The 20432-nt window shown below is 38.6% G+C and overlaps 2 protein-coding genes across 2 annotated transcripts in view; both read left to right on the top strand.

Annotated features, from left to right (window-relative positions):
- Positions 1 to 19422, top strand: part of LPCAT2 (lysophosphatidylcholine acyltransferase 2) — a 31809-nt gene extending 12387 nt beyond the window's left edge. The window contains exons 6-14 of the mRNA XM_062007698.1: positions 625 to 683; positions 1933 to 1967; positions 4229 to 4283; positions 6985 to 7067; positions 7553 to 7678; positions 8688 to 8841; positions 15563 to 15661; positions 17418 to 17559; positions 17807 to 19422. Of these exons, the coding sequence (XP_061863682.1) occupies positions 625 to 683; positions 1933 to 1967; positions 4229 to 4283; positions 6985 to 7067; positions 7553 to 7678; positions 8688 to 8841; positions 15563 to 15661; positions 17418 to 17559; positions 17807 to 18054 (1001 nt within the window). The 3' untranslated portion in view covers positions 18055 to 19422. The remainder of the gene's footprint in view (positions 1 to 624; positions 684 to 1932; positions 1968 to 4228; positions 4284 to 6984; positions 7068 to 7552; positions 7679 to 8687; positions 8842 to 15562; positions 15662 to 17417; positions 17560 to 17806) is intronic.
- CAPNS2 (calpain small subunit 2) lies at positions 10147 to 11385 on the top strand. Its single transcript, XM_010202799.2, is given in 2 exon segments — positions 10147 to 10254; positions 10256 to 11385. Coding segments are annotated over 2 exon segments (870 nt in total). The 5' UTR covers positions 10147 to 10224; the 3' UTR covers positions 11096 to 11385.
- Positions 19423 to 20432: the final 1010 nt, after the last annotated feature.

Below are 20432 nucleotides of genomic sequence, written 5' to 3'. Positions count from 1 at the left end.
CCATGCAAGGCTTTGCAGCAAAGTTATGAAATCTGTTTGTGTAATGCATAGCAAAGCAGGCCAATAGATTTTTGGAAAGGTATTGATAGCATCATTGATCACTACATTGTTGTGCTGTACTTAAAGCCAGGCTGCTCTGCTTTCTGGCTGTTGTACAGTGTCTTGGGTAACAAAGTTGCAACATCAGTACTATGTGCTCAGATAACTTATGACCCTTATGAAGATGACCAGAACAGAGGAGGGGTCAGGAAATGCTCAACAGCCTTGTGAATATGTGAATATCTAATCTTTTGAAATGAATAACAAGCAATGGAGAGATAGTACACAGAAAATGAACAGTCCTGGAATCTTAGGCAGCTTTCTCCTTGAAATGCAGACTAAAACCCTTGTCTGTCCTGACACTTTGTTGGTTTTATTGCTGATTTAAAACAAACAAACCCCAGGGAAAAAAACAAACCACAACTCACAATCAAAAAAACCCAAACCCACAACTAAAAGAACACTTCAAATATTTCTTGCCTTTTGAAAAATTTCTCCTTCCAGATACCATGTCTTACATGAATTATTGAAAACTCCCAACTGCTTTATTAAGTGTTAACAATCAATTGTAATTTGTGGTTGCAGGTGCCTTTGTTCCACGAGTCCCTGTACAACCTGTGTTGCTCCGATACCCTAACAAGCTGGTAAGCAAAACGTTCTTTTGTCACTAACTAGTAATAGGGAAGACAAAATCCTGACTTAAATGGTACCTACATATTTTGCATTGTCATTGAAGAATCTTGTCCTGAGCTTTAGAGTTGCAGTGTTCCTGGAAGCAGCCAGGCTTCCCAAGTGTCACAATGACGTAGTTGCTATTCTGATTGTGGAAAATTTCCTGTTGGGCTTTTTAGCTATGAAGTAAGAGAAAGCATAGGAAAGTATTGCAGCAGAAGTTAGAAACTTCCTGCATAGCCACAGAACCTGTATTTCACACTCTGAAATTCACACAATTTCCATACTAGTCATCATTTTTTAACCTCAGAATACTCTTACTGCAAACAGGTTTGTAGATCACAGAACAAAAGCAAAGCTGAGCCATGCATTATCTCCAATACCCTCTCCTGCAGGTACCTCAGGAGGGCAGCTTTGCAGATGGTTCCTTTCATGCAACTTCCCCTTGTTTTGCTGAGTAAATGGTTACACTTTCATGCATGCATAGGGGTGCAGACATTTGGCTCTGCTTCACTGGCAGCTGGAAGGCTGGGTCATCAGTCTAGCCAGTTAACTTTTTCTTTTATTATTATCTGATTATCCAACAAATCCAGAAAAGACCAAACCCTTCATCCCTAATGGTTTTTAAGATGAAAAACAAGTGTTTGGTGGTGATGCTATTTACAAAGATTCCTTTGTAAAGTCCTTCTACAGGTCAATTTCAAAACTGAAGGGAACCACTGAAGGGGACTGATATTGCATTTCACTGATTTGAGAATCTGCAGTATACCTCATAAAAACCTATACATAAGAAGCAGTAAACTTAGAATAAGAAAAATGAAAGAAAGCAAAAAAAAAAGCCAAGAAAAACCATGATATGCAGATATGTCCTTAAAAACCAACCCAAACATATTTCTGAGAGTGTCTTTCTAAAGGGACTCTGAAAAAGTCTTACTAGATTTTTTTCCTACTTCTATTTTCTACATCAGAATGACTTAAAATATCAAAGTAACTAAAGGTTATTCCCAATTGCTGATATTACCAAAAGTCTGCCATACTTATTTACAACTGTTTAAAGCAAGGAATCCTAGTCTCCTTGACACCTTTATTTATTTGTCACTACAGGACTATAAAACCATCATCTACTTTTACTAAATTTGTGCCTGTTTTATATTGTAACTCAGCTGCTGTCTAACCTTCATCTGTTTTTGTCATACATTTCTGTTTAATTTTTTTCCATAGGACACTGTGACCTGGACATGGCAGGGCTATTCATTGTAAGTTTTGTAGTCTTACTGAAAATTACCTATGGGTTTTTTTTTTCCCCCTCTGTTGCTAAACAGTCTGCCAAACAGATTCATCTAAGCCAAGACACATGTTCTTCTAGATCTGTTTTTATGAGGGGGAAATACTTGGGGATAATACTGTCATGCAGTAGCTTTCATATCTGAATGGCTAGAGAAAGCGTTTGCAAACGTGGAGAGATTCTTTCCAGTTCTGCCACTGTTTTGTTTCATTTTCTCCTACATTTTGCATGTTTAGCCTAGAGCAAAAGAAACATTTGAAATTCTTTTTCTCTGGGAAACAATAACAGTCACCAAAATACAGAGATATTTACAGTTTTCTATGTGGTATACAAACAAGAAAAACTAAATATTATTTTATTCCCTCCATCTCATTTGAAGGAAATGAAGAAAATGGGCAAAACAAGTACTGATTTTCACCATCTTTCCCCATTCAAACATCTAGGATTCTTCTTTAGTTTTTGTAGTTTGTCCTGACTCAACAAAAACAATTGTTTTGAGATCCCAGTGAAGAGGCTACATATATACTGAAAAATATTTCAATAAACCAGTTAGACAAGGATGTTTCCATTTTTAAAACACAGGAAGCCTTCTAATATGCTAAAAGATTTTATTAAAGTATTAAAAACCTTTATAGCTGCACTGAAAATATGCCTGGAAAATACTTTTCACCTTGTAAACATTCATTAAAATGTAGATTTGAAGAAGCCACATATCATGTTTTCCTGTGGAAGATGTAGTGTACCTAAGTACAATAGTATCAATTTAATGACTAAACTTTTTAAGGCAACTGACTTTGAAACGTGTCTTAACTAGTGGAGCAGATCGTAAGCACCTTTTCAGTTATCATTTCTAATCCTAGCCCCTGCATACTTCTAGAATGAACATTGTAAAAGCTGACCTAGATGAAAACGTCCATCTCGATTTCTCAGTGGTGATGGTGCTGTTATTACTGCTGTTACAGTTACCAGCGTACTGAGAGTAATGGACATTCCAAATTCAGTGGCATACTACACATTTCCCCTATGAAGGATTTGTACTGAAAGATTGAAAAGGAGCTGTCTTCAATCCTCCAGAGAGATAATGCAGGAATAAGTGAAGAAAAAATGAAATCAGAGATATTCCTCTAGAAGGGAAGGCGCTGCTTGTTGACTAAACATAGAGAAATGCTCTAAGCCTGGGTGTCTGGATGGCTCAAGTTGAAACAGCCTGCGAGAAGATGAAAGGAACACCTTGGCAAAAATCATAGGAAAAGAAGGGATGGATGGGGTAGAACATCTCCTGCCATAAACCTGCAGATCACAAAATGCAGAACTGTCACAGTTTTTGTAAAACTTCCTGGATATTTCAGCCAGGATGGAACAGTAACAATTTTCTTCTCAGTAACCTCCTGACCTGGTTTCTGCTTTCACTTACTACTTCTTTCTTACTTTTGTGCCTTCCTGAGAGGAATACCTAATGTTATGTGTTAGAAAGCATTAAGAGTCGATTCCTGCAGAAAACAGAAAGGATCCCATAGTTGTTGCCTTTTCCTCTCCTCTTTATTTTTCCCAAACAAGAATAGAAGAAAGACTGTTGGAAAGTTTTCTTTTACAATTTCCCTGATTTAAAGTAAAGAGCTGATGTATGTGCATTTCTGCTTAACAACCATCATGAAAAGAACAAATGGAACTAATGACATTTATCTTTCACAGTTTCTTCCTCCCCTTACCTGTTAATACTAACACTTGTGACTTCTTTGTCATACACTGAAACTTCATTAACACATTTATGTCAACACTGCTATAATTTGAAAAATGGTCAGCAAATAACAACTCCTTGCTTCAGTTCTGCAGAAGGAAGTTACTGGTCCCATTTTGCAGATAAGAATAGGAGATAAAGTTACTTCTCAGAATCAAAGCTCTTAAAGCTTTAAAATCCAGTATGTATTCACCTCTTTAAAGATAAAGTAACATACATATATATATATATAGCTGGCCAAATAACTGTGCAGTATTATTAATGTACATGACATCCAAGTTGTCTGCCCAGTGACCAAGCAGCAGGTATATGCAGAAGCCCTGTAGAAAAAAATGTCAAAAGCAGTATTTCAGGGAACTTCACTACAAGGTAATTAAAAACCTTACCCAATATTGGCTGTGGTTTTGTCAATGTTTTTAAAAGTTTCACCTATTAATATGCAAATACTTTGGTTTTAAGTAAAATGTATCTTTCTTCTTTCTCTTTGCTTGCAGAAAAGAGCTGTGCATTATGACACTATGTCAGCTCTTCACAAGAGTAGAAGTTGAGGTAAGAATTGGAAGTATTTTTGTACTAAGATTCAGCAGGCAAGGAATTTATACTCAAATCTAAATGTATGATTCACCTTGTTAGTTACTGTCAGTGAAAGATAAGTGAATGTCACGGTGAGTAATATATTTAGATTTGTTGATCGTATCTGTGAATCACTTCATCTGATGAGTTCCTAGAAGGAAGCTGTCAGAAGTGTCTTTCTTTTTAAAGCATTGTAAAAATCATTGCTAATTATAACCACATGCATTTTACTCATCACCACATTAAAAGTAGGAAAATACTGAAAGTATAATGCTATAAAAAGTAATATTAAAAGTAAGAAGTCACAGTCTTTTCCACCTTCTCATTTCCCTGCTCCCACCAAAGTATCCTCATCTTCCTCACCATCTTCTGAGACTGAACTCTAAAACGTTTCTATAACTAAGAGCTTACTTAAGGACTCTAATACTTGCACTGAGCCTTGTATAGTGAACTGGTTCCCTTGATCATTAAAATCAGCTGTACAGCACAAAGACAGATGAATGACAACTGAAATAACATAGTGAAACAGCATAGTATCAGTTCATATACTCTTAACTGCTGCCTGTCAAGTAGTCAACATCCAAAACACAATAGTGAGGAGTCAGATAGCTGAAGTGTGATTGTCAGCATGGACTAAGTTGTTTTAGGAGCCTGAGGAGTGGGAGAAATTCAGACAGGTTTTGCAGTTTATTTGCAAAACACAGAATTTAACAAAGTTGTGCAGAACTTTGTGAATACAAGCAGTGTTGTTACTACTGACAATATAGTCTTTGTTGTGAAACAATGGCATTCGGTTTAAGGGAAGACATTTTTCCTGTATAGTAGACATATAAGATGTACTAATGTGCTAATTCCCCTAATGATTTTGAGCAGAAGGACATATGTATGTAATTTATATACATGGGAGACAGAAATAGTTAATGTAGCCCTTCTGGTAGAAGAGAGACTAAGTCAAAAGCAGCTGAGAGGTATTTTTGCTACTGAAATTGCTGGCAAGAATTTTTCTAACACTGCAATTTGACAGGGAAGGTATAGTTTGTAGTCTTCACCAGATAAGCAGCAGTGTGTGTGTGTGAGGTCATGCATGCCACTTCAAGGAAGCCAAGAAACCAAATTCTTCATCCCCAGCTGTGGTTTCTGGCAAACTGGTTTTATGAGTAATTGTAGGTGGGTTTTTTTAAGGGGATGGACATGTTGTTTAACCTGCCAGAAGTTTAGATTGCTGTCTGAGCAAGACCTCAACCTCCCACATTCCAGACCATCACCCATGTTTGCATAGATAAACTTCTCAGAGTCATGACTTCATCTCACAGTTCTCTGTGTCTGTACAGTGTGCCAGTGCTTCTTTGCTTTAAGAGTTACGTGACTTCTGAAGAGGCGTTTTAATAGGCAGGGCCTATGTCAAACCTTGAACAGAGCTGGCAACTGCTTCTAGAAAGAATGAAACCTGAAAGCTTCATGTGCACAGCTGGACCCCTGGTGTCCTTACAGGGGAGAAAACCTTTTAGCTATAAACAGAAAATTGTAATGGCTATTTGACAGATAACTGATCCCATAAATTTACTGGGTTCAATCATAGAAAGGCAGCATTCCTTAAAAACAAATGCAAAAAGGCTGTTCAAGAGAGTGTGGATTTATAGGGGACAGTTAGTACTACAGTAGTGCATCACCAGCAGCTGCAACATAACTGAAGAAACATACTGATACACAATTAACAACCGTGTCTTCCAATGAACCATGAGCAACACCTTAATCTAGGATTGCTCTGTGCTAGGATTTAAGGGCAAGATTGCAGGGTGAGGAGTAGCAGAATTCAGATAAATCATACTTATAATCAAGGAAAAGCACAGTAAAAAGAGCTGCAAGGGAACACTGTGGACTGAAGCAGAAAGAACAAATACTCCTCCACAGACACGACTTTGCAAGCAGACAGACACCGATTCATGCCATGTCAAATAAAGCCAGCTATAGTACATTTTTAGTGTAATTACTTCCAATTTCTTACACAGTAACACTGAATAAATCCTCAACAGTAAATTCCTTGTTATTTAGCTATCTGGGAGTTGCTAGGTTTAGGAGGAGAGGAAGTTATTCTGTTAGACTTTTTTACTCTCTGCTTAGGAGTTCCAAAATATTACAGTATTTGCATCCTGTTAGTGCTCTACAACTAAGATTCCTGAACATTTTTATCATGGAAGAATAACTTACAGGAAACTTTATTGGTCATACGCTGACAGATATAATTCACAGGTACAAGATGAGACTACAGCAGGTATTTTAAAACATTCAAAGCCTTACACAGGCCATTCCAAGATATAACTTCACTCATAAAGGATCTTTGAAAAGCAGTAGATGGCATTTCAGACTCACATTCTTACCAATGTAGCACTTACTTTTCTAACTAAGTATGCATTTATTTTGAGAGTTTGATTTTTCATGTTAAATCAGCTTCTGCCAATTTTTAAGAGGTAAGTTAGGACTAAATCTTTTTGTGTGGCTAAGGCAGAAGAGCCTGAGTGGTTTCTAAAGCAGTTGAGACCTCTAGTGTCCATTTCCTTCATTGCATGGCTGGGTTTTTTTTCTATTTTTCTCCCATTCCAAACAATAACTAAGAAATTGTCCATGTTGCTAATAAAGTGGTGCCTACTGAATTGATTGTTTAACTCATCTCTTTCAGTTTCTGCCTGTTCACATTCCTACTGAGGAAGAAAAGAATGATCCCATTCTTTTTGCCAACAGAGTCCGACAAACCATGGCAACGTATGTAAACAGTCATGAATAAAACCTTTGAGAACTTTTCTAGTCTGCAATTCCATATATATCCCAACCATAAAGCACAATTTCTTCAAGCCCCAGGAACTACATGTTGAAACTGCTTTATTCCTATACTAAAATACCTGGATTGTTTTTACATTAAGCATAAAGTTGTCTTACATTGGAACATAGCATGTTCATGGAAAGCTGGAATAAATTGCTCCCTTATTTGCTTGGCAAGAATAAGTGAGTGGTTTGTTCTCCAAGGTTACTGGGCTCCATTTACAAGACTGTAAATCTTGAAACATCATGGCTCTACCATAATGTAGTTTCATACAATGATATGTTGCTTTATCCTACTTGCAGCAGTGCAAGAACACATTGTTTTGTGTGTTAGTGTAAAGTCAAATGGAGACTGAGAAGAGAAATAGTCAACTAAAGTAATTTTCATATTAGAAACTGATTTTTATTTTTCCTTAATTTTGTTTCAGAGCTTTGAATGTGCCAGTCACTGATCACACGTTTGAAGACTGCAGACTGATGATTTCAGCAGGACAGCTGACATTACCCATGGAAGCTGGGCTGGTGGAGTTCACCAAAATTAGCAAGAAACTGAAGTAAGGGAAGTTTAGCTTTAGCAGCATAATTACTGCAGTGGTGCAGTTGTTGATGGCCACCTCATAAACTTGTAAGAACTAGCCCAAAGTCATTTTGTGTGCGGTGTTACAAGAAGAAAAATGCATTTTTCTAATCTGTTATGGATTAATCTCACTATAAAATAAAACAGGTACTGCTCTACCTTCCTTAAGTACTTAATGTTAAGCTTGAGCCCAATTTAAATTGCTTTTGGGGGGATTCACAGGCAGTACGTGGTAGGAGGTAAAAACTTACTTCCAGCCTGAAGCTTCAGCCAGTGGCTTGCTGTTATTAGGTGTACTGTGCAGCTATGTTTCAGTAGTGGTGTTGACTTTTCTGTCTAGATACAGTGGAATTTAACCACTGAACCACTTAGTCATGCAGTCACTCCATCAAATAACCTGGCATAGCTGTGGTCAAATCTGAAGTATGTGCACAGTGAACCTTGACTTACTACATATGTGCTATGTATCCATTTATAGAACTCTGGAACAATCTTCAGTAGTTGCATGGCAATCCTAATTGCTCTTACTGAGGCACCATGGTGTATTTATGCAGAGATGAGATACTTCTCGGGTTGTAGTGATACTAGCATTTGAGTAGAGTTAGCTAACAGAGCTGAGATCTGTTCCTTTCTGTTAAGGAAATATTCACCCTAGAGCATGATGTGAATTTATGATAATGGAAAGCTCTCTGCTAGACTAGCCTAGCTGCTGGACAGATGATGTTAGGTTTTGGGAAGTTACTCTAGGAAAGTCTGATATATCCAAAAATAGAACTGTCTGCTTTTAATATTAATAACCAGAGAGAAGTCCTTAAATGCTGATTTCATACAAAATGTCCATTTAGAAGTATAGCATTTCTAACGCTGTACACACATGCTTTGTTTGGCTGTTTTTCATCTTTGAACACTGTAATAACTCCCACTGAAATTCCATCTGTCCAAGATCTGCTGTATAGAAACATCTCCTCTCCCTCATGTTTGCCTAGCCTAAAATGGAATCATGTCAGAGAGCAGTTGGATACCTTTGCTGCGATTGCAAGCGCTTCCAAAGGGGGGAGAATTGGAATCGAGGAGTTTGCAGAGTACTTGAAGCTGCCTATTTCAGATGTCCTCAAAGAGCTGTTTCTACTCTTCGACAGGGTAAGTGCATGGTTAACTAGGAGATCTTGTTGACAATGTTTTGCTAACAATCATATCCCAAGGGCATATTTAATTAATTATTTAAAGCTTAATAAATACTTCTTGGTTAGCAATTTCTGGAGGCAAGATACGTGACTCTTACAGTTTCCTTCTTCAGTTTCCATGGGAAAAAGGTTGGTAAGTTTGTAGCTTGTGAGATGACAGCTAACTCTTGGATCAAGTTGCTGCATCACCATCAGATGATAATAATTCTGGTAATGGCTGAATATTTCCTTGTGCCTACCCCAGATATTGTACACTCTGACAGCTTAATTAAACTATCTACTTACAAGTGCATCAGTTAAGGTAGATTGAAGCTGACTAGAAACTGCTGTGTTTAAGGGTGCTATTAGACATTATAAGAATTCCTCTTGCCTATCTGCAGCTGTAGAAGAAGCTATCTGACCATTTAGGCTTTCCTCCATAACCAGGGGTGATCTCTCCCTTTTTCCACTTCTCCCTGAAGATGAGAGAAAGTTGCTCTGTGGATGCATCCCTCTGACTACACCAAAAGTGTCATGGACTAGGGTGTAGCATAGAATCATCTTTCTTACTTCTCAGCATCCACTGTGTGGTTCAGTGCAAGCAGCCTGTTTTATTGCAAGTGCTTATGAACTGGAGTTTGTTTCTTATCTTAGAAGCCTTCTCAACTCAGCATCCACTCTGCTGTGGTTGACTTAGCTTTTAGCAGTATTGCTGTCCTTGGGAGGCCGTTGCATTGTATATACTGATTAAAACTGCTTCAGGACTTTTACAGATAAAAAGGTTTTACAAGGTCTAAAGTAGAGTCAAGGTTATGTCCTTAATTACTGAATGCATTGTTCTAGGAGAGCTAGGTACTCATCCTTTTTTCTTGCCTTTCCACCTTGGAACATGTAGTCCAAGCCCTGAAGCACAATACATAAATAGAAATCTGGTGTGGCAAGTAAAATAATTAAGGGCAATCAAGACTCCTTTCACTTTCCTTATCTGGCACAACAGTTTCAGTGACTAGAATTAGTAGTGTAATGCTCAATTCACTAAAAAAAGCTGGAAGCATGAAAGAATTGCAAAGACAAGACTGTAATAAGCTTTTACTGCACGTATCTTTAAGAAGATCTTATGTGAGGGACAGTCACACTAACGGGGCAGGGCTTGTTTCAAACTGCATCAGTTATGAGCACAGGTATTTTGAGGCTTCTGCTGTATGCCTTTCAGCCTCATCATTAATTGGTTTTCTAAAAAGATTCCTCAAATCACATACAGCTAATTATGCAGAGAAGAAAACAAATAAGAGGCGTATCTACAACTGACAGGAGCTACTGAGATCTGAGGTAACTCTGGCAACTGGAGACATGCACAGGCATGGGGAAGTCTAAGCATGCAGATAAAACCATGTTTTATCCACACCCAGCTCAGAGACAAAACAGCTTCACATAGCGAGAGCAGCACTGGATCTCTGAGCAGCTGCCTTCCCAAAACCTTCACCATGTTCCTCGCTAAAGCTTTGCTGAGTGGAGGAAGTGGTAGTGGTCATGGAGGAAGCCTTGCACGTGGCCTTGGAGGCCTCCTAACTGGAGGTGGACGTGGAGGAAATCTTGGAGGACTTGTTGGAGGTCTCGTCAATCTTATCAGTGAAGCAGCAGCTCAGTATAATCCAGAGCCACCTCCACCTCCTCACCACCATTTGACAAACGTGGAAGCTTATGAGAGTGAGGAGATCAGACACTTCCGTCGCCTTTTTGCCCAGCTGGCTGGAGATGATATGGAAGTGTGTGCCACGGAGCTAAGGGACATCCTGAACAAAGTGGTTTCCAGGCACCAGGATTTGAAGACAGATGGTTTCAGCTTAGACACGTGCCGCAGCATGGTAGCTGTCATGGACAGCGACACAAATGGCAAACTGGGCTTTGAAGAGTTTAAATATCTGTGGAACAACATCAAGAAATGGCAATGCGTGTACAAGCAGTATGACACCGATCAGTCAGGTACTATTGGGAGAGCTCAGCTGCCAGATGCCTTGAAGGCTGCAGGGTTCCACCTGAAGGAAGAACTCTGCCAGGTAGTCGTGCGCAGATACGCCAATGAGGACGGCAGCATGGATTTCAACAACTTCATTAGCTGCTTGGTACGACTGGACAGCATGTTCCGGGCCTTCAAGTCCCTGGATCGAGATGGAAATGGACGCATCAAAGTGACCATTGAAGACTGGCTGCAGCTGACCATGTATTCATGAAGGCATGGCAGAGAAGGAGCTTTGTCTGGAAGATACACATGGAAGACCACAATCCTGTACAATTACACTGTAGCCTTTTCCTTCTTTTAAGGCAGATATAGCTAGTGATAGCTCAGCTTAAAGTGATGTTATTCCTCTTCTGCATTCATTAGTCTGCTCTTCCAAAGGGTTTGTGTAAATTGTGGGTTGGACATCTGCATAAGTCTGTCTCAAAACTCTCTGTAGACTCTGAAGTGAGGGAATGTGTTGAAGGATCAAAGCATAGTTATTTCTTCACATAAAGTGGCTTGTATAGGCATATAACTGTTACATAAAGAGCTTGTAAGTTTGGCACTGATGTTACTGTTCCACTTTGTCAGCATTTGCTAACTGGAATAAAGCTCGTTTGCCTGAAGGCAATCGCTCATAAGGAGTTGTGCACTTATTTCTAACAAGGAGAAAACCACAAGAGTTTCATTGATAGTTATTGCATTTATAGAACCATTTCCTTCCTACTTCTGCTTTTTTCATGCATGTCTGCTGAAGCAAAACTTGAGTGGTATTGTCAGTTCTACCTGCTGGCCAGAACAAAACTGCAGACTTATGTATGGCTACTTTTACAACCTTTTTCTCTTTCCTAGAATTCTGCTAACTAATTTATTCTTTCCTCCAAGCTTTGTAACAGTTAGAATGAAAACAACTTAAAATACTACGTTTCTATTTAGAGAAGCTTGCTGTAATAATGCAGTCGCATAGCAGCCAGCCAGCCAAAATCAGCCTCTGGCTGGCTGAGTCATATTTTACCAGGGTGCAGCGTCTCACTCAAGCCTGGTTGTGCAGTTCTAAGACATCAACTTTTGAGTAAAAGAAAAAGGAGTAACATGAACTATCAAAGGTACATTTCTGTGAATTAAGGATTACACGGTTGATGAGAACAGCTCTTGCACTGCAATGTAACAAGGCTGATTTCTCGGCAGGACTGTGCTGCTTTAAAAGAAAATTGTCTAGGGTGTGTGCTAGCTGACTGGAATGTGAAAAGATGAGTTAAGTAGTGCAGGCTACACACAGTGGAATGGAAGAGTCCACATGCCTCTGCCCCTCCCAGGTAAACATCAGTGACTAATTGAAGAATACCACCCAATACCCGCAGGACATCTGAATGCTAATGGAGTCCTGTGGTACAACATCAGTTGTGGTACCTTTGATTTCTAAATCTTGTAGTTATACTTGGCAAACAATGTTTCCCAGACTGATGAAATCTCCTCCTTGGTATACTTGCAGAAGCCTTTTACTTGCAACTTAAGAAAAAGTCACTTAGAAGTTTCTCTTAGACTCATTTCTTCCTGTACTTTGATTAATCAAAGTCTGGGTGATTGAAATGGGAAAAATAATCTTATTGCCCCTAATTGTGAAGGGAGAGCTCAGTTCCCTCTTAAAGGCTTTCACCTTCCTCCCTGTCAGTCAATGGAGAAGCACAGTTATCTACAGTGACATTTGGGCTTTGAGTAACAGAAAAGTGAGCACAAGGGAAAGTGATACCTCCAGGTGGGCTCCATCCTACCAAGTTTGATTCAGAATTTCCCTAACTAGTTAGGATTTTCATGTAGTAACAGACAGTGGGAGAATGCACATTAACAGGAGAAGTGCATCTGCAGTTCTTCCCTGGCTGGCCCAGTTGTAGCTTCCCTGTGACTCAGGCTTTACTGTGAGTGCTACACACACGTACACACTTGATTTTTCCCATGGTCTTCCATAGAGCGAAAAAAAGGTTTGAGGCAGTGGTACTTCAAACTTTACCAGCTGAATCTGTCTTGCAGCCCTTGTACAACCCTAAGAGGAGGCTACTTATGACAATACAATTTTTCATGTTTCTCAAAGTGTAAGATTTATTGTTACATGAAAAAAAACAATGGAACCCCAGTTCCTCCAGCATGCTATAGTGAAAACAGTAGCAGAAAGTCAACTTCCTTAAACAAAGGTTGTTGAGGCTACACTACACCTTGATTATATGTAACAAATGCAAATATCTAAATATTGATGTTCCACTTTGCTATTTAGAGAATTTGAGCTCAGCTCATGTGTTGTTTCCTTAAAATATTCTTGTGTGCACAGGCTGAGAATACAGCTAGATACGTGGAAAAGGGCTGTTTGCAAGTGCTTCTTTGCAGAGATTCTACACAAACACTGGAGGTTTTCCTGCATTTTTAGTTTAACTCCTATCTCTTTTTCCAGGCAACAATCCTACAGTTTCTCCCTAACAAAAACACCAGAGCATCTGGACCTTAGCCAGCATCCTAAGGTTTAGTAGAACTAGTCACAACATGAGCTTGCAAGTATAGTAAGTTTATTTCCTACTCAGATGGTTGGAGTTCTGTGTATCAGATTGCACTCAGTTTTGATTACTGGGTTTCAGCACTTTCATTAAAGTAGTATGACCCTTTATTAGCTGCTATAGTTTTTCCATGTGCAGCCAAAGCTGTGTTAATGGATTTCAGAGGTTGTTTTTTAATGAAACTATTCCATTTAAAGTTCACTTCCCAATTTATTTTCCTGTGATACTTATTTGTATCTTTAAAAAAATATATAATGGTCTCAACAACACTTTGCTAAGAATACAGTCAATAAAACTGACCAAAAATAGTATTCTATGGAACTTGGAACAACTATTATCTGCACTCAGTTGTTTTAAAGGTTTAGGTTTATGACAGTAACATTTTTAAATTAGAGTTATTATTATGAGAACTATGATGTAGCCAAAATACTTAAAGTCAAACTCTGTAGCACAATGAGAGCACAGATTTGTAAATAGCCTTTATAAAAGAGCACTGTCCTTCTCTAATCATTAAAATCTGTTCAAAGTTACACCCGTAGACACACATGAAAATAACTTAAAGACTATTATTTTTGCTAAAAAATTTCCTGAAAATTCACAGGCCTGTAAAGTAGAGGATGCTGAAAGGTTAAATGTCTCCAAAAAGGATTGGTTAGACCATCGAGATAAAGAAAATAAGTTGCCCGTGCAAAACAGTCCTGAATTGGTTTGGAAGGCTAAATAAAATTGTATGTTAGCAGTATTAAGTCTTGTCAAATATATAGCTTAATAGAGACTAGTTAGTACTGAACACATTATTACACATATTTTGTTAATCAAGGGCTGTCTTGAGACCTAAATCCTATAACAGAAATCCCTCTTTCATAGAGCCCAAGGTTTCCCAAGTGCTCTGCACAGCAGCCTTAGCATTTCTCCATTGGCAAGCTCCATATTCCACCATACAACAGCAGAAAACCAAGAACAGAAAGGGTAAGGTTGGAATGCTCAAGTAGGCATTAGAAGTTGGTAGAAGAGCCAGAAGTAGAATCTAGATGTCTCTTCACTACAGATTTATCCAGGAGACCCATCCCTCTTGCTTGTTTGAAATGTGTTGTACTGTTCTCAGTCCACATTTTCAAAGCTCTTTCTCTTACTAAAATGTACAACACCATCCACAAAAGGAACTCCACTTTACACTTTGCTTTTAAAAAGGTTTTGATGAATGCCCTTATTCTGAGTGTTCTGGACTATGAGCTACTAGTCATCTCTATTGTGCTTTCATTAACTATGCTGTGTGCCTTCATCTAACATTTGTATACCGCTTCTTCCCCAGACTGGATTCCCAAAATCCTCAAGAAACTTGCAATGTGGTCACAGGAACACTACTGACCTAAGCATGTCTTTCAACGAGCCATTTTCCTTATCTGCAAATATAATGTAGCTTACATAGAACTAATCACAAAACACATCAAAGCGAGCTTCAAATGTTTTATTGATGTAGCTTTGTAGTTAACACATTAAAATATTGACTCAGATCAAAACTAAAATGAACAGAGAGGCTGCTGTAATGAATTCAGTGTATTTCTAACTTACACGGTAGGATGGTGTGTTTGCTTCCAAAGAGCACATAGGGCAATGCATTTGCTTCAAAGAAAGGCTGAACACAGACTATGTGGATTTACTGCATCATCAGGCTCTACTTACACTGGTATGAAGGTAATTGCTGAACAACCTTGAGAAGAATTAAGTCCAGGCAATACCCTCACTCTTGGCCTGTTTATTCTGGGAAGTTGCACTTGTCTCTGAACTTTAGCAAATGCCAGTGCTACATGTCCTGTTACAGTTACCTTAAACTCAGACAACTCCAAGTCTTGTTAGAAGCTTTTTGGAGGTCATATACTAAAGAACAACTTGCAAGTTGTTTGAAATATTTCTTGTTTGGATGTTTACAAGATAGAATTTGATACCCAGTTTCTAGCTATTGAAGATACATATCTTGTTACTTCAGCCCTGGTGTTATTTATACTTAGCAAGCTGTTACTGTTCTTTCAAGAAGAACAAGTACCTCCAGTGTTGTAAACTGTCTTAGTGCATGTTTTACAGTTCATTTATACAACAGCTTTTAAAGTGATTTGCAGTATTAACTATAACTCCTGCCATGTGGATTTTGGTTACAGAATGGAGATGGCACCATTGACTTCAGAGAATATGTAATTGGTTTGTCTATTCTTTGTAACCCAGCCAACACAGAAGAGACTATTCGGATGGCATTTAAAGTAAGTTCCATTTAGTGTAAATCTACAAACCTGATAAACCAAAGCTGACTGTAAATCTGTTAGCTTTCCAATCATAAGTTTATAGCTTCAATCTGTAATGCAAATGTGAGTAATAGTCTTAAACCAATTGACATTTATAATGTGAAGGGGAAGGGGAGAAATGCAGGCATCAGCTTCATAGGAAAGGGTTTCAAAAGCCATGTGAAGGCACTAATGAATATGTAAGTTGGCAGGCTAACTCTAAAAATGATTCAGCAGCACTTGCAGGTTTTTTGCCTGAGGTTTTCTTCAGCTGTGATTCTTCAATGTCACAAGTAGACAATAGATGGAGCAATATCCTCCTGTGAGTCAAGCACTCAGTAGAGCTACTGTTGTTAACAAATGGGGGGGGGGGGGGGGGGGGTGGAAATCAAGAAGGGCTATTCAAGACTGACATCCAAAATTAGGCTACATCTAGAATCATCTGTTACCTTGAACTATGGTGTCCTAATAGCACAAGCAGTCAAGGAGCAGTAGCTTCTTTCAGATCTCAGGTACAGGCAGGCACTGTCATCAGAGATGCCCAGGTTGTGAATCTCTCAATGGGAAGATGCTCAAATGACTTCTTTTTTAGTAGATCTTTGACACAGATTCAGTTATTTTACCCACTAATCTGCTCTTATAAAGCATATTGAATATATTGAGATAGGAGTCATGTTCATCTTAAACTGAGTACTTTTTAGGACTGATGCATATTCAGGAAGCACTGTGATTTGTATGGCAATCCATTATATGCCCTGGCTGCTTCACAGATAAGCACCACAGCTGGTCCAAGTGATTTGTGCTTTTTTTAAGGACATTTTCTCAACACAGGCTCCTATGAAGAATCAAGCCTAGCAGCTATTGTTGCTGTTTCATTGTTTTGTTTTGTAGACCATACTCTTCAGTATCTTGACAGTTGTGCTGACCAGTAATGTGTTTCAATTCCCACTTTGAGCAGGAAATGACTAGTTCAGCTGGTAAAAGCTGCTTCAGTCTAAAACAGAACTACAGGGTTCTTTTTACTACCTCTTTTCTCTGCCACTAAATCTACTTTCCTTCCAGTGGGCAAGCTTGCCTGTTGCAAGTACTTCAGAATGGATCCCTTATATTTCTCAAGGGCAGATGTTTACTGTCACTGCTCTGGGAGGGATGGGGTGATCAGTGTACATCTACTGCCTGCATTCCAGTCACCAAAATTCTTTGTTAATTACAACAATTCCTTAAGGGATGACAGAGCAAGATACTCTGATATAAAAATTTCAGTGTAAGTTTAACCTGATGGGACATGTGGCATAACTTAATGAAAATGAAGACTAAAACCTAAGATGTTCCAGTATAAAGCAGCTGAATCCAGTAGACCCTTAACATAGCTCATGGTGCTAATTAACATCAACCTTTGTTTACATTTTGGTTTTATATGAGTTCTATTACTGAAGGAGGGAGGTTTGTTGTTGTTGCAGGTTTGCTACATAATTTTCCTATTAGAGAATATTCTAATCCCAACTGGAGCACGAACATTGCTTTGTTTAGCGTCTGCTTAGTCTTATTCTGGAGGAAAAAAACAACTTTTTCAAGAGAAAGTACCTGAGATGCAACCAGGCTCTTCAAATCCCAAAAGGCACTGTTTGTAGATCACCTCTTGAATACTAGAAACCTACTGTAGGTGGATAATATGCACAGAAGGTTCATAGGCAAAGTGGTGCTTAAGTATTTCTATATGTATTGTCTTTTGCAGCTCTTTGACATGGATGAGGACGGCACTATAACGGAAGATGAGTTTGCTTCTATAATTCAGTCAGCTCTGGGAGTGCCTGAGCTTGATGTTTCTATGCTCTTTAAAGAAATAGATGCAGATGAAACTGGGAAGCTGTCCTATGGTAAGTTATGTCCTTTGGTAACAGAGAGAACTCTGATAGTCACCTTAACACCTGAAATTATCTGATGGTTGTCATACCACGTTACTGAGGACAGCTGTTGGAAGCACAGACCTAGATATTGTGTGATATGCCTGAGATGCTTCAAAGGAAAGTAACTGGAGATCAGCTTCAGTAAAAGGAGCAGGCACTGAAATTTTCTTGGATTCTGTAGCTGCACTATAGTATCCATGTTTTTTGTGTTTTTCAGATGAGTTCAAGAACTTTGCACTCAAGCATCCAGAATATGCCAAGTTGTTTACTACCTACCTAGAGCTACAGAGATACCATTTGCATATGTTGGAGGAGGAAGACATTGAGTCACCTGAAGTCAAACACAGTCCCCGTAGAAAGAGTACGGTCCCAGCCTCAGAAACAACACCAATTGCAAGAAATAAAGTCTGTCCTGAAGGCAATGAAGAGGACAACTCAAGTACCTCTGACAAAAAGGACGACTGAGAAGAGCTAAAGAATTCAGCTCATGAGTTCTACAGATTTTTTTTCCCTAGCTATTCATAAGCACAACTGATATAAAATAGACACAGAAGTTTCAGTTTTGCAGAAAAGTGTGTCTTAATTTTCATATCAGGAGGAATGTAAGGGAAAAACCACTGTAACTATTCTATCCTTGATGTCAGTTTCACTGTACTGGGAATGTTGTTCACTGTCTTCCAATTTCAGGCTTCCACACGAGTAATAGATGTGCTAAGAGGAATAAGAGGATCCAGCACTGCAGTGACCTCTCAGAATGGAGACTGAGGAGTTCACTTGTGTAAAAACAAGTGGAATTTTTTTGTGCTGCTCAATTCCTCTACATCCTTGACATGAATTAAGGGAAAAAAAAAAGGTTGGCAGTATTTTAATTTGCAATATCCCTCAGCCTTTCTCAGTTTTGAGAGACACACAAATGAGTTACAAGAAGCTGAGAGCTGAAGCTGTTATTTTCTTTCAGCTGTCTTTTGATTTCCTTATCTACTTGTCAACTATAAAGCTTAAGCTTCTGAATAAGACATGCAGATTCACTGATGTTAACAGAAAGGGCTTTAGGCTTAAAGGCTAGTTAAAGAAGGAAACCACCACACTTCTAACAACAAAAAAACTGGAATTCCAAGACAGCAGCTCACAGTCTAAGGAAAAACGCAGACAATATGACTTAAGAATTAATGGACTATGTAAAAATAAACAGAATGTGTTTAGAGTAACAACTGTTCAGGATCACATTAAGAGGAACATTTCAAACTTCAGCATATTTTTATTCTAGTAATTATCAACACAGAAACGTGATCTTGCTCTGCAAAACTTAAAAGGCAAATATGCTGTCAAGTCATAGTTCTGATAGTCAGTATCTACTCTAAAGTTGTTTCCTGGAAACCATGTTTGCATTACTGTGCCATTACTCAATGTGTTTTTAAGGTTTGATTCAAAACCAAACTTCATCTAGTCAATGATTTGAGTATGTTTTCCTCAGTCCCCTCTATAGTCCACTGGAAATTGGGCCTTTACTTTTTTCCCCCCATCCTGCTTTTGAATGCACTTTACTCAGTATTTAAGATGTATATCTATTTATGCAAGTACTTCTAAAGAAAAACTCAGGAGTGGAGTGACCAGGTATTTTCAAGTAAAAGATTGGCAAAAGTCTGAATGTCTAGTACCAAAAATAATCAACTTTCAGTATGTTCTCATATATGAAATGGTAACCTCTGCCTCTAAGTTATTGCTTGCATCGCCTGTCTGCAAGCTCATTGCCGTGGTTAATCTTTCTGTATTTATAATTGTGCCTATCCTGATGTTTCCTGTGCTTAAAATAAATCTATATTTTTGAAAGACTTCACTTGAACAGCTAAGGCTTTTTAGGACAGCAGGAATAGTAAGTACTCTGTCTAGCTCAAGGGGCTGGGGGGATTTTCAGGAAACCATCCTTTCAATATTTTATCTTGATAAACACAATGCAACCTGAAGTGACATTTTTAGTTCTGACTTTTCTTTATGGCAAGGCTAGAAAAGTAAGACAGGACTGATGCTCTTACAAAGAGTTACTTCTGTTAATTGCCTCAGCCAAATGAGATATGATATCAAGAAGACTTTCAGTAAGTGGAGAGATACCTCCATTTTCTGATAGAAAATCAGACATCACCATTTACAGGTAAAATGAGTGACCTCAACCACAGCTGAGAAGTAACAATCATGGCTTTGTGTAATACAAACACTGAGAGAACTTTCTTTCCTTCTAGAGAAAGAGAAGCAGGATTCCCCCTAACCTGGCTGAACAGTTAGCTGGAATACATGTTGATTCCTTGGCAAGGGCACTTTTACTTAGCATGTTAACCAAAGTAATCTTTGATGTCAGCCATCAGTAATCTTTTCAAAGATGCCTTCTGTTCCAACTAGTAAGAAAAAGGTGTGTGGTCAAAGGTGACAAAGACAACCACTTTAAGATCTGGGAATGCCAAGGGTGCCTTACACACCAGGTCCTGTTGAATCCAGCCACATTCAACATCCAGAACACTGCTGCCCAGTAGCGTAGCACATGTGGGACTCACGGCTTCATAAAGAACTGCAAGTCATACAAGCATTTTGCAATTAAAGCTAAAAATATTGTGTATATAAATCTACATATCCCAATAGTTTAAGGAGGAAAGGCTACAAATGGGTTTGGTATGTAGCAGTGATTCAACTATGTTCTGAAAAGAGATCAGCTAAACGTTAGAGACACTAACTCAATATACACACATCTGCTTGATGTGCAGGAAGGGAATACATTAATTTCTAGGCATCATTGTGCCTCAGGGAGCTTTTAAAAGGACCAAACTAAAAGCAGCCTGCAATAAACAAGCATT

Source organism: Colius striatus, chromosome 14 (assembly GCF_028858725.1).
Source record: "Colius striatus isolate bColStr4 chromosome 14, bColStr4.1.hap1, whole genome shotgun sequence".
Classification (NCBI taxonomy): Eukaryota; Metazoa; Chordata; class Aves; order Coliiformes; family Coliidae; genus Colius; species Colius striatus.
The sequence above is the reverse complement of the archived record's forward strand: the minus strand, read 5'-3'. Positions and strand labels throughout refer to the sequence as shown.